Source organism: Urocampus carinirostris, chromosome 14, assembly GCF_059441175.1.
Source record: "Urocampus carinirostris isolate Australia breed hairy pipefish chromosome 14, RoL_Ucar_1.0, whole genome shotgun sequence".
Lineage (NCBI taxonomy): Eukaryota > Metazoa > Chordata > Actinopteri > Syngnathiformes > Syngnathidae > Urocampus > Urocampus carinirostris.
Window position 1 is genome coordinate 3,537,255 of NC_142362.1, and position 13,365 is coordinate 3,550,619.

The following is a 13,365-nucleotide window of genomic DNA, read 5'->3' on the forward strand; positions in this document are numbered from 1 at the left end:
GTAACAATGACAATAAAGATACAGTGGAACCTCAGTTCTCGACCATAATCGGTTCCAGAACCCTGTTCGAAAACCGATTTGTACGATCCCATTAAAAGTAATGTAAAATCGTTTGAATCTGTTCCAACACCCTGAATGTTTACCTGGAACGTAAACATGAAGCTAACCCAGGCTAATCGTACGTTCGCGTTAGCGTAATCTTCCGTACGAAAGATGACACTAACATGAACGTGTAAAAATAAAAAAAATCAGGTCGTTTACACGTCATTTAGCACAAAAAGTGACTAGCGCTTCATTGGAAAGGGAGCTCCATTCCAACACCCTGAATGTTTTACGTAAACAAAGCTAACTGAGGCTAATCGTACGTACGCGTTGTCGTAATCCTCCGTACGAAAGATGACGCTAACACGAACGTGTAAAAATAAAAAAATCAGGTTGTTTACACGTCATTTAGCACAAAAAGTGGCTAGCGCTTCATTGGAAAGGGAGCTCCATTCCAACACCCTGAATGTTTTACGTAAACAAAGCTAACTGAGGCTAATCGTACGTTCGCGTTAGCGTCATCTTCCGTACGAAAGATGACGCTAACATGAACGTGTAAAAATAAACAAAGGGTAAAGAAAAGAATTATGAATAGGATTTCTTACCTTTGTGGTGGACCTCTTCCAAAACTTGCGGCAGTTGCTTGCTTATAGCGCTAACTTCCTTAGCCGCATCACTCGATTTCGATAACGCGAACATACGATTAGCCTCAGTTAGCTTTGTTTACGTAAAACATTCAGGGTGTTGGAATGGAGCTCCCTTTCCAATGAAGCGCTAGTCACTTTTTGTGCTAAATGACGTGTAAACGACCTGATTTTTTTATTTTTACACGTTCATGTTAGCGTCATCTTTCGTACGGAAGATGACGCTAACGCGAACGTACGATTAGCCTCAGTTAGCTTCATGTTTACGTTCAAGGTAAACATTCAGGGTGTTGGAACGGATTCAAACGATTTTACATTACTTTTAAAACGATTCCGGTGATCGTACAAATCGGTTTTCGAACAGTGTTCTGGAACCGATTATGGTCGAGAACCGAGGTTCCACTGTACTTGCGTTGGTCAGAAGACAGAGGGGGAAAAAAGCTGTTGTTGCTGCTAGTTCTTCTTTGTTTCTTTATCTCCTTGTTTTCCTTATCCTCACTGCGAAATGTGGAACTGGAGTGCCACCTCCAATTTCGTTGTCACGATATATCCCATGTTGTAGCAATGACAATAAAGGTATATTCTATTCTATTCTATTCTATTCTAGTTGTGTGCCAAAATCTGAGAAAAAAACGTTCGCTGTTATTATGACTGATTTGTTTCACTTTTGAATATTTTCACCCGGGGTTGGGTAGGGTTACTTTAACTTGATTACTTTCAATGACTTTTGGATTACTCTAATACCAAATATGCTAATAAAAGACAAAAGAAACTAAATATGAATCAAATGATGACTCACAACACGTGGTAAGCTTTCTCTCCTGGCTTTGATCTCTTTGATCTCCGGCAAAACCAGGGTTGGGTAGGGTTACTTTAACTGGATTACTTTCAATGACTTTTGGATTACTCCAATACCAAATATGCTAATAAAAGACAAAATAAACTAAATATGAATAAAATGATGACTCACAAGGCGTGGTAAGCTTTCTCTCCTGGCTTTGATCTCCGGCAAAACCAGGGTTGGGTAGGGTTACTTTAACTGGATTACTTTCAATGACTTTTGGATTACTCCAATACCAAATATGCTAATAAAAGACAAAAGAAACTAAATATGAATAAAATGATGACTCACAACACGTGGTAAGCTTTCTCTCAAATGTTGTTACAGTCTAGTTTGTCCTGTTTAATTTCAATATAAGTTTTTGATATCAATCCTGTCTGTCTGTCCTGTGTGGTATCGACCCTTTCCTTCTGTTTAAAATCAATGCTCCCACCCACCCTTTGTCAGTCCGTCAACAAACCTCTGCCCCGCAAGACGCGGGTTTTGACTCTGTCCGGGTCCCTGTTGGTATTTCCTGTTCAGTATCGTTCCCGTTTTTTTTGTCCTGTTTAATATCGGTTTCAAGTTTCGTTCCCGTCAAGTTTGTGCTATTTGATTTCGATATCCTGTTTTGATATCAATCCTGTCCGTCCCATTGTTTAATATCGGTTTCCAGTTTCGTTCCCGTCTAGTTTGTGCTGTTTAATTTCGATACCCTGTTTTCATATCAATCCTGTCCGTCCCGTTGTTTAATGTCGGTTTCCAATTTTGTTCCAGTCCAGTTTGTCCTGTTTAATTTCGATATAAGTTTTTGATATACCATTCTGTCCGTCCGGTTGTTTAATATCGGCTTCCAGTTTTATTCCCGTCTGGTTTGTCCTATTTGATTTCGATATCCTGTTTTGATATCAATCCTGTCCGTCCCATTGTTTAATATCGGTTTCCAGTTTTGTTCCCGTCTAGTTTGTCCTGTTTAATTTTGATACCTTGTTTTGATATCAATCCTGTCCCTCCCGTTGTTTAATATCGGTTTCCAGTTTCGTTCCTGTCTCGTTTGTCATGTTTAATTTTGATACCCTTTTTTGATATCAATCCTGTCCGTCCCGTTGTTTAATATCGGTTTCCAGTTTCGTTCCCGTCTAGTTTGTCCTGTTTAATTTTGATACCCTGTTTTGATATCAATCCTGTCTCTCCCGTTGTTTAATATTGGTTTCCAGTTTTGTTCCCGTCTAGTTTGTGCTGTTTAATTTCGATACCTTGTTTTGATATCAATCCTGTCTCTCCCTTTGTTTAATATCGGTTTCCAGTTTTGTACTTGTCTAGTTTGTCCTGTTTGTTTTCGATATCCTGTTTCATGATTGATTCTTGTGTGTCCGTCCTGTGCGGTATCGACCCCATCTGTCCGATATTTTCTTTTCAATCGGTATCGATCTCGTCGGCCTCTGGCTTCCTATCATTTCACGCCAGACTGCTGCCAAACATGCATGACTCCCTATTTCCCGTAGAATAAAAAGCTTGTGTGAGAAACGTCACGCGTTTGGGTCCTGAAAAGGCGTCCCGCGGGCCAGATCAGGCCCGCTAAGGGATTGAATCCGGCCCGCGAGACAACACTCAGAGAAGCGCAAGAGAAAAACAAGCGGCAGGTTGAAATATGTCAACTTGATGTTGCCAAAGGAAGGTGCCTCTCACAAAGACACTGTACTTGTATTTATTTCTCTCTCTCTCTCTCTCTCTCTCTCTCTCTCTCCTTTCAACCCCTTTTCTCCCACTCTGTCTCTCTCTTTCACTCTCTGTTTCTCTCTTTTTCTCTTCCTTTGTTACTCTTTGTCTCTTTCTCTGTGTCTTTTTAACTTCCTTTGCTCCAACTTCCTTTTTTCCTTTTCTCTCTTTTCTCTCTCTCTCTATTCTTTGCACTTTCTTTTCTCTTTTCTCTCCTTCTGTCTTTCTATTTCCCTTTGGATTTCTTTCTACCTCTCCTTTTCTTTTCCCCCTCTCTCTTTGACTTTTTATCTTTTGTTTCTCATGCTCTCTCTCTCTCTCTCTCTCTCTCTCTCTCTCTCTCTCTTTCCATCCCTTTTCTCCCACTCTGTCTCTGTCTCTTTCACTCTTTGTTTCTCTCTTTTTCTCTTCTTTTGTTGCTCTTTGTCTCTTTCTCTCTCTGTGTCTTTTAACCTCTTTTGCTCTAACTCCTTTTTTTCCTTTTCTCTCTTTTCTCTTTCTCTCTTCCTACCCTTGGCGCTTTCTTTTCTCTTTTCTCTCCTTCTGTCTTTCTATTTCTCTTTGGATTTCTTTCTTCCTCTCCTTTTCTTTTCCTCTTCTCTCTTGACATTTTATCTTTTGTTTCTCATGCTCTCTCCCTCTCTCTCTTTTTTTCTCTCTTTGTCCCGCCCTCTCTCCATTTCCCTCCCTCTTTCTCTTATTTCTTGATCTCTCTTTTTCTTTCTCTTTAATCTACTAGTCTGGCCCCCGAGAGAATGTTTGTTCTATCGCGTGGCCCCCGAGTTAAAATGAGTTTGACACCCCGGGTTTAGAAGAACTGGCCTAAGTCTGCCGCCCTCTGCTGGCTGTATAGGGTAAGCGCACACAGTAGACTTGGAACCGAAAAATAGAAAGCCAACGTTGAGAGTAATCGAATTTAAATGTGTTTTTTTTTCATAATAAAACATTAAACGTTGGAATTGTGTGTTTTGGGGCCCGAACAGGGTGTAGAGGTAGGGGTGGGGGCCACATTGGGTTTAAAAAATAAATAAAATGGTCCTGGAGTTATTTCATTTACATATTATATGTCTTTTAATTTGTTTTTAAATCGATTTGTTTTCATTAAATTGTTTTTAAACGCTAAAAATTAAAGTTAAATAATATATTAGGTCCCAGTTTCAGCCCTAAATTTGATATTTAGTTGTGTAGCATATATGTAGTTGTATTATTATTTTTTTGTAATATTTCTGCAGATTTTTGCAGTATTTCCCCAGTACTTTTGTAGAATGTCTGCAGTATTGTTTTGTAGTATTTATATAGAATGTTAAAATGTTTTCCTAGTAGGTTATCTATAGTATTTTTGTAGTAATACTGTGGTTGTATTTTTGTCGTATTTCTGTCGTAATATTTCTGTAGTAATAGTTTTTTTTGATAGTATTACTATAGTAGTAGTATTTCCGTAGAAGTACTTATGAAGTATTTCCATTGTAGTAAGTCCTTAATAGTACTTTTGTAGTATTTATTTACTATTTTCGTAATATTACTGTCTGTGTTTTTTTTTATAGTTTTGTTGTAACAGTTCCGTAGTAGTATTTTCGTATTATACTATTACTGTAGTAGTATTTCTTTTCAGAATGAAAGCAAAATAATGAAAGCACTAAACATGATATTTAGTTGTGTAGCATATATGTTGTTGTATTATTATTTTTTTGTAATATTTCTGCAGATTTTTGCAGTATTTCCCTAGTACTTTTGTAGAATATAGTATTGTTTTGTAGTATTTACATAGAATGTTAAGATGTTTTCCCAGTTATCATTTTGGTAGTTTAGCTATAGTATTTTTGTTGTCATACTGTGGTTGTATTTCTGTCGTAATATTTCTGTAGTAATAGTTTTTTTTAATAGTATTACTATAGTAGTAGCTTTGTAGTATTTCCGTAGAAGTACTTATGAAGTATTTCCATTGTAGTAAGTCCTTAATAGTACTTTTGTAGTATTGATTTACTATTTTCGTAATATAACTGTCTGTGTATTTTTATAGCTTTGTTGTAATAGTTCCGTAGTAGTATTTTCGTATTATACTATTACTGTAGTAGTATTTCTTTTCAGAATGAAAGCAAAATAATGAAAGCACTAAACATGATATTTAGTTGTGTAGCATATATGTTGTTGTATTATTATTTTTTTGTAATATTTCTGCAGTCTGATTTTTGCAGTATTTTTCTAGTACTTTTGTGGATTTTCTGCAGTATTGGTTTTGTAATATTTACATAGAATGTTAAAATGTTTTCCTAGTAGGTTATTTTTGTAGTAATACTGTGGCTGCATTTTTGTGTTATTTTTGTCGTAATATTTCTGAAGTAGTAGTTTTTTTTTCTAATTATAGTATTACTATAGTAGTAGGTTTGTAGTATTTCCGTAGAAGTACTTATGAAGTATTGTAGTAAGTCCTTAATAGTACTTTTGTAGTATTTCTTTACTATTTTCGTAATATTACTGTCTGTGTTTTTTTTTATAGTTTTGTTGTAATAGTTCCGTGGTAGTATTTTCGTATTATACTATTACTGTAGTAGTATTTCTTTTCAGAATGAAAGCAAAATAATGAAAGCACTAAACATGATATTTAGTTTGTTGGAATTTTGTAGTATTTTGGTAGTATTTCTGTCGTCATATTTTTGTTAAAGAGGACAAAAATGGCACCCAAAACTTTATACATACATACATATAAATACATATACACACACATATCTATCTCTATCTATCTCTATCTATCTCTATCTATCTATATCTATCTATATATCTCTATATATATATCTATATATATATATATCTATATCTCTCTCTGTCTGTCTGTCCATCTCTGTCTGTCTGTGTGTCTCTGTCTGTCTGTGTGTCTCTGTCTGTCTCTCTGTGTCTCTGTCTGTCTCTCTGTGTCTGTGTCTCTCTCTCTGTGTCTGTGTGTCTCTCTCTCTGTGTCTGTGTCTCTGTGTCTCTGTGTCTCTGTGTGTCTGTGTCTCTGTCTCTGTGTGTCTGTCTCTTTGTGTGTCTGTCTCTTTGTGTGTCTGTCTCTCTGTGTCTGTCTCTCTTTGTCTCTGTCTCTCTCTGTGTCTCTGTCTCTCTCTCTCTCTCTCTCTTTGTGTCTCTGTCTCTCTGTGTGTGTCTCTGTCTCTCTGTGTCTCTGTCTCTCTGTGTGTGTCCCTGTCTCTCTGTGTCCCTGTCTCTCTGTGTCTCTGTCTCTCTGTGTGTGTCTCTCTGTGTCTCTGTCTCTCTGTGTGTGTCTCTCTGTGTCTCTGTCTCTGTGTGTGTGTCTCTCTGTGTCTCTGTCTCTGTGTCTCTGTCTCTCTCTGTGTCTCTCTCTCTCTGTGTCTCTCTCTTTGTCTCTCTCTCTCTGTCTCTCTCTGTGTCTCTCAGATATATATATATATATATATATATATATATATATATATATATATATATATATATATATATATATATATATATATATATATATATATATATATATATATATATATATATATATTCATAGTGGAATCCCTACTTAGGTCACAACGTTTGTCTGGTATCTTGTGTCAAGAACCGGAACAGGAGGAGGACCCAGATGCGTGACGTTTCTCACACAAGCTTTATTTTACTGGAAATGGGGCAGTCATGCATTGCACGAGCAGATATCGGACGGTTGGGGTCGATACCGGACAGTACGGGACAGACAGGATTGATATCAGGCACTGGAGACTGGAGTCCGATAAAAAGGACGAGATAGACGGGAACGATACCAAACACTGGAGATCGAAATTAAACAGGACAAACTAGACGGGAACGCTACCAGACACTGGAGATCGATAACAAACAGAACAAAATAGCCGGGAACGAAACCGGAGATTGAGCTTAAACAGGACAAAATAGACGGGAACGATACCGGACAGGAAACACAAGCAGGAAACCGGACAGAGTCAAAACCCGCGTCTTGCGGGTGCAGAGGTTTGTTGATGGACTGACAAAGGGTGAGTGAGAGCACTGAGCTTAAATAGGAGGGAAGCCAATCAGTCAACGAGCCGCAGCTGGCGCCAAACGGGCGGAGCCCATTGGGTGCCATGGGCAACAGTGACATCTTGCTTCTATGCTGTACTGGTTTTCATTCACATTAGACAATAGAGTGCCTTCTAGTGGTCAAATATTACACACTGGGGCTTAAAAGGATTTAATTAGATTTTTCAAATTTAGATGCAATTTAAATTATTTCGCTTACAGTAAATAAAGCCATTCTTTGATATAAAGACTGTTATGCATAGGCGTACAATTTTATGGATAATGTGTAGTATTTACTTGCAGGGGGGTAACCTGCCCAGTTTTTAAGAAACCCCCCAAAATAATGGCATTTACAACTCTCTCTTCCTTAATAAAAGGTGTGTGTACTCTATTAGAAATAGTAAAAACTGAGTATGATGTAGTAATAGTAAAAAAGCACTGCTGTGCCGTTAAAACAGCTTCCAGTTGCTTCACCTTTTCACAGCATTCTTTGCCGGTTCGCTTTTTGCAGTCAGCGTGTTTCGTCTGGAGTGTCCTCTTGATATTATATGCTTTGAAAACAGCCACAGTCTCTTAGCAAATTGGCAGACCCAAACGCAAAACACAAGAGATATGCTCTTCCACTAGGGGGCCATGTTTATTTAAACAGGAACAAAAAAAACTTTATAGGTGAGAAGGAGGTGCGAGACCTGTTTATTATTCTCTCCAGTTTTCGTTCACGTCTAGTGTGTCCTGTTTATTTTCCATATCCTGTTTCATTATCAATCCAGTCTGTCCGTCCTGTGCGGTATCGACTCTTTCCTTCTATTAAGATCAATGCTTTCACCCACCCTTTGTCAGTCCGTCAACAAACCTCTGCCCCTGGCAGTGGAAGTTATCTTGAAAAGGGGCTTGAGAGAAAAACCAGAGAGAGGCGACTTTGGGTGAAGAAAGATCTTGAGGCAAGGATTTGGGAATACCTTTAAGCAAGATGGGAACCGAAGGAGGGGATAATGTGGCAGGTATGGCGAAGTTGGAACAAGTTTTGTCATCTTGGAGCTGGAAACGCTTCGGGAATCAAAACCTTGAGAGGATTCCAGAATCAAAACCGTTGAAAAACTTTAGGAATCCAAGACGGTTCAGCAAGGAGGTATGGGAGACCAAGATCCCCTGGGGAAGCGGGAAAGTCAGGGGGACTGGAAAATGTGGCACTGCTGCCATCTGTTGGTGAAGGACTGCCAGTGCCAAACATGACACATGCAGTTGTTTCGGAATTCCGTGAAAAAATACAGTAAATTCCGGACTATAGAGCGCACCTGATTATAGGCCGCACCCACCACATTTTAAGAGGATAACAGCTTTTGTACTTACACAAGCCGCACCTGTATATAAGCCGCTTGCGCCCACATGAAAACATGAAACACAATCACAAATTTAATCCGAACCCGACTTTGAGTCCCGCGATTGTAACTGGATATAAAATACACAGTCCAAAAACCACACCCGGCAAAATGAACGGAAAATGATACCGGTACTTAAGGTTTGATGCAGACCTGCAGAGTCCGGGTCCCGTTGAAAATAATCCAAGGAAAAAAAAAGTATATTTGCAAAGGTAAGGGTGGGAAAAATATATATCCACTATTGTCCGTCTCACCTTTACTCCACTTTCCGTCAGCCCCTGTTGTTTTCGCCCCTTCTTTTTGATTCGCCCGTGGAAAACATATCAGAATAAGTCTCTAAAATAAATACATTACAAAAATATACAGTTGCAAATACATATTATACATGGTTATACATATTTACAAAGAAAGACGGTACACCGAGAGAGTTTTCAAAGCTTTAATAATAATATTATAACTTTCATCCCAAACCGTGCCTGTGAAGGGTAGCAAAACGCTACTGGCAACATGCTCGCAACACAGTAAACGGCTCTGTTAAAAAAAACATACCGCACTTGTAGTAATCACGGTAAACCGTCCTCATCTTCCTCCTTACAACTGACGTCATCAAAGTCGTCTTCTCCAGTATGGGAAAGAGACTTTACCATATAGGAGTCGTCCCACGCTCCCTTATTCAAAAACACGCTAGCAACACGCTCTCAAAGTAAAGTTTACGCGCAGTAGCTCTGTTTCCTTCTTTATCGGACCGCTCGATTGCATTTAGCTTGAAAGCTGCGTCATGTGCCTTTCTTTTCGCAATTTGCATGGTGAGGATATGTCTACGCTAATTTGATTTGTGCACAAGCTAAGAAGTTGCAGTCTTCCTCTGCACATACATTCCACCGGTCTAAATCTTACCTTTTGTACTCGAGCGCCGCTGGCGACTGTTAGAAAAATGACATAAATTGGCCGCATCACTGAATAAGCCGCAGCGTTGAACGTTTGGGAAAAAAGTAGCGGCTTATAGTCCGGAATTTACGGTACTCCAATTTCCACTTGTACGGGAAGCAGCGGCCCTCACAGTCAACTTTCCTTTTTTTATATACAATCGCCATTTCGGAAATGGGTTGAAATTCTCACAGAAAGCCAAGGGTAAGCTGGGCAAAGGGCTACTGCCATCATCTGGTGAAATGATGAAAACATTTTGTACAAATTTATTTTATACAGCGTATCAATATCTGTAAATAACGAATATTTATTATTGATTGCTACTATCACAAGTTGCTGCCTACTAGGTTTTTATTTTGTGTCTGTCATGATAAGTAATTTGGAACACCTGTGCCCGCTCGTTTGGCACCAACCGCTCTGGGCCATCTGATTGGTTCCCTGTCCTTTCACTCTCCTGTCGTCAGTCCGTCAGCAAACCTCTGTTTCTACAAGGCAAGCATTTTGACTCTGACTCCTGTCGGTCCCGCTTTTTACACCTGGTTTTCCCACCCGTCCGTTCCTGATGTCTCCGTTTGTCTCCAGCTTCGACCTGTTTTTGACCCGACCGCATTTGCTCTCCCGTCCCGGCTTACGACCCGTTTTTCCTCCCGACCACGTTTTTGCTCTCCTTTCCCGGCTATCGACCTGTTTTTTTCCGTCTTTGACACCGCCATCTCCCGCTACGGAAGATCCACTTCCATATTCGGATCACGATCGCGAGCACTGCCCTTCCTCTTTCTATCAATAAACCCGTGGTTAACGCTACGCATTTGGGTCCTGATTCCGTTCTGGTCGTGACAGTGTCCTGTCTTGTGTTGTGTAAGTTTCGATATACTTTCCTTTGCATAATGGCAATTGTACTACTATTAATTTCTATTTCACTTTTAAAATTCTGTCCAACAACCTCGTAGAAACGTTATCAGTCATTAAAAAGATTACGTCAGGCATTTAAATAAGTAATAAATAAGAAAACACCAAATATGTGAACAGATTTTTGTTTTGTTCCCCTTTTAAAATTTTTTATCTATTATATTTAAGCCTATCCTGTCTTTTATTGAGGAATAGAGAAGAATGCTATGATTTTTGAGGATGCTTGGGTAGAGTTTTGGGGTGCTTGAGCACCCCTAAAACTGGGCTGGTTACACCCATGATGTGTGCACTACATGGGGTAGCTTTGAATTTCATGACAATAAAGGTGTTTTATTCTATATTGTTGATTTAAAGACAGACAGAACTGGCCCCCAGGCCGGACTTTAGGTAGCACCCGGAAGCTCTGAGTCTAAAACAGGGGTGTCCAACTCATTTTAACTCGGGGCCACACGATAGAACAAAGATTCTGTCGGGGGCCGGACTAGTAGATTAAAGCGAAAGAAAAGAGAAAGAAATAAGAGAAAGAAGGGAAATGGAGAGAGGGCGGGACAAAGAAAGAAAAGGAGAGAGAGGGAGAAACAAACGAGATAAAAAGTCGTGAGAGAGGGGGAAAAGAAAGGGAGATGAAGAAAGAAATCCAAAGAGAAATAGAAAGACAGAAGGAGAGAAAAGAGAAAAGCGCGAAGGGTAGGGAGAGAGAAAGAGAAAAGAGATAAAAGGAAAAAAGGAAGTTAGAGCAAAAGAGGTTAAAAGACACAGAGAGAGAAAGAGACAAAGAGTGGGAGAAAAGGGGTGGAAAAGAGAGAGAAAGAGAGAGAGAGAGCAAGAGATCATGAGAAAATAGAGAAATAGTGAGAGAAAGGAAGAGAAAGAAAGAAATCGAAAGAGAAATCGAAAATAGAAAGAGAGAAAGAAAGAAGGAGACAAAAGAGAAGAAGAGAAACAGAGAATGGGAGAAAGAGAGAAGGGAAAGTGAGTGAGAGAAAGAGCAAAGAGAGAAAAAGAAAAAAGGAAGAGAGAGCAAAAGAAGGTAAAAAGAAACAGAGAAAGAGACAAAGAGGTACAAAGGAAGAGAAAAAGAGAAAAAGGGAGGTAAAAAGAGAGAGAGAGAGAGAGAGAGAGAGAGAGAGAGAGAGAGAGAGAGAGAGAGAGAGAGAGAGAGAGAGAGAGAGAGAGAGAGAGAGAGAGAGAGAAAGAAATACTAGTACAGTGTCTTTGTTCGAGGCACCTTTCTTTGGCAACATCAAGTTGACATAGTTCAACCTGCAGCTTGTTTTTCTCTTGCGCTTCTCTGAGTGTTGTCTCGCGGGCCTTATTCAATCCCTTAGCGGGCCTGATGTGGCCCGCGGGCCGCCTGTTTTCGCCTGTGGTCTTAAATGTCCCCTGGTTGAGAAGCGCTATAAACCGTGAACACTAATTATATTTGTATTTGTTATATCATTTCACTTTTTTTTTTTAGGAGAGAGGGGGGGTCAAACTCCTTTGCAACGATACAAAGGGGGCGGAGTCTCTACAACCCCCCCCGCCCTACTAAGCTACAGCCCCCGCCCACTCCCAAGTCTGTTTATAATCCAGATGCGCTTTTTGCCGAGTTGCCTTGAACGCAGCAGCTGCAGACGAGCGAAGCATTGAGCACAATGACGGCGCTCGGCAACACCTACGACGTGATCGTGGTCGGCGGAGGGATATCAGGTGAGGGACGTATCACTCGGTTAGGTTTTAAACAAACGGGGATTGTTTACTTACAAAGTCGATATCTTTCCGCGAGGGCGATACTAGTGCGGAGGTGACAACTGTTGCAGGTTTTGCAGCGCACGCTATTCCACTTTCCCCCGAAAAGGAGGACATTTAATCTGATTTTTGGGGTTTTTTTGTGCAGGATTTGTTGATAAGCAACAGTCGGAAGGCGCCTGTTGAGTAAGAGCTAATCATCCAGGCACAAAAAGCAGACTTTTGCGTTACATAAGAGCAAGAGGGGCGGATTGGATGGTGGGGTCTTTCTGTCTTTGCTATCTCTTGTTTTGCTTTCATGGTGGATTACACATTCTTGGCAAGGTTTTTTTTTTAACATAAATAATAAATAGCAACATGGTGCAAGCGATAGCATCATTGTACGCATACCTGTCAAGCTCCAGGGCTCCATGCCCTTACAAACTGTCGTATTTTTCCTTACAAAATACAAAATAATCTATTTTTTGTTTATTTATGTAGTTTAACATGTTATATTGTACATGTGTTTCGTTATATCATATATATTGTTATTTACAGGGTTGGGTAGGGTTACTTTAACTTGATTACTTTCAATGACGGATTACTCCAATATCAAATATGCTAAAAAAAAGACAAAAGAAACTAAATCTGAATAAAATGATGACTCACAACACGTGGTAAGCTTTCTCTCCTGGCTTTGATCTCCGGCAAAACCAGGGTTGGGTAGGGTTACTTTAACTGGATTACTTTCAATGACTTTTGGATTACTCCAATACCAAATATGCTAATAAAAGACAAAAGAAACTAAATAGGAATCAAATGATGACTCACAACACGTGGTAAGCTTTCTCTCCTGGCTTTGATCTCTTTGATCTCCGGCAAAACCAGGGTAGGGTAGGGTTACTTTAACTGGATGACTTTCAATGACAATTGGATGACTCCAATACCAAATATGCTAATTAAAGACAAAAGAAAGTAAATATGAATAAAATGATGACTCACAACACGTGGTAAGCTTTCTCTCCTGGCTTTGATCTCCGGCAAAACCAGGGTTGGGTAGGGTTACTTTAACTGGATTACTTTCAATGACTTTTGGATTACTCCAATACCAAATATGCTCATAAAAGACAAAAGAAATTAAATAGGAATAAAATGATGACTCACAACACGTGGTAAGCTTTCTCTCCTGGCTTTGATCTCTATGATC

The 13,365-nt window shown here is 39.5% G+C and overlaps 1 protein-coding gene across 1 annotated transcript in view; it reads left to right on the forward strand.

The window, feature by feature from the left end:
- Positions 1-12,039: 12,039 nt before the first annotated feature.
- The window catches only part of maoa (monoamine oxidase a), a 68,756-nt gene continuing 67,430 nt past the window's right edge, over positions 12,040-13,365 (forward strand). Inside the window, exon 1 of the mRNA XM_088352232.1 lies at positions 12,040-12,140. Coding sequence (XP_088208358.1) covers positions 12,086-12,140 — 55 coding nt within the window. The 5' untranslated portion in view covers positions 12,040-12,085. The remainder of the gene's footprint in view (positions 12,141-13,365) is intronic.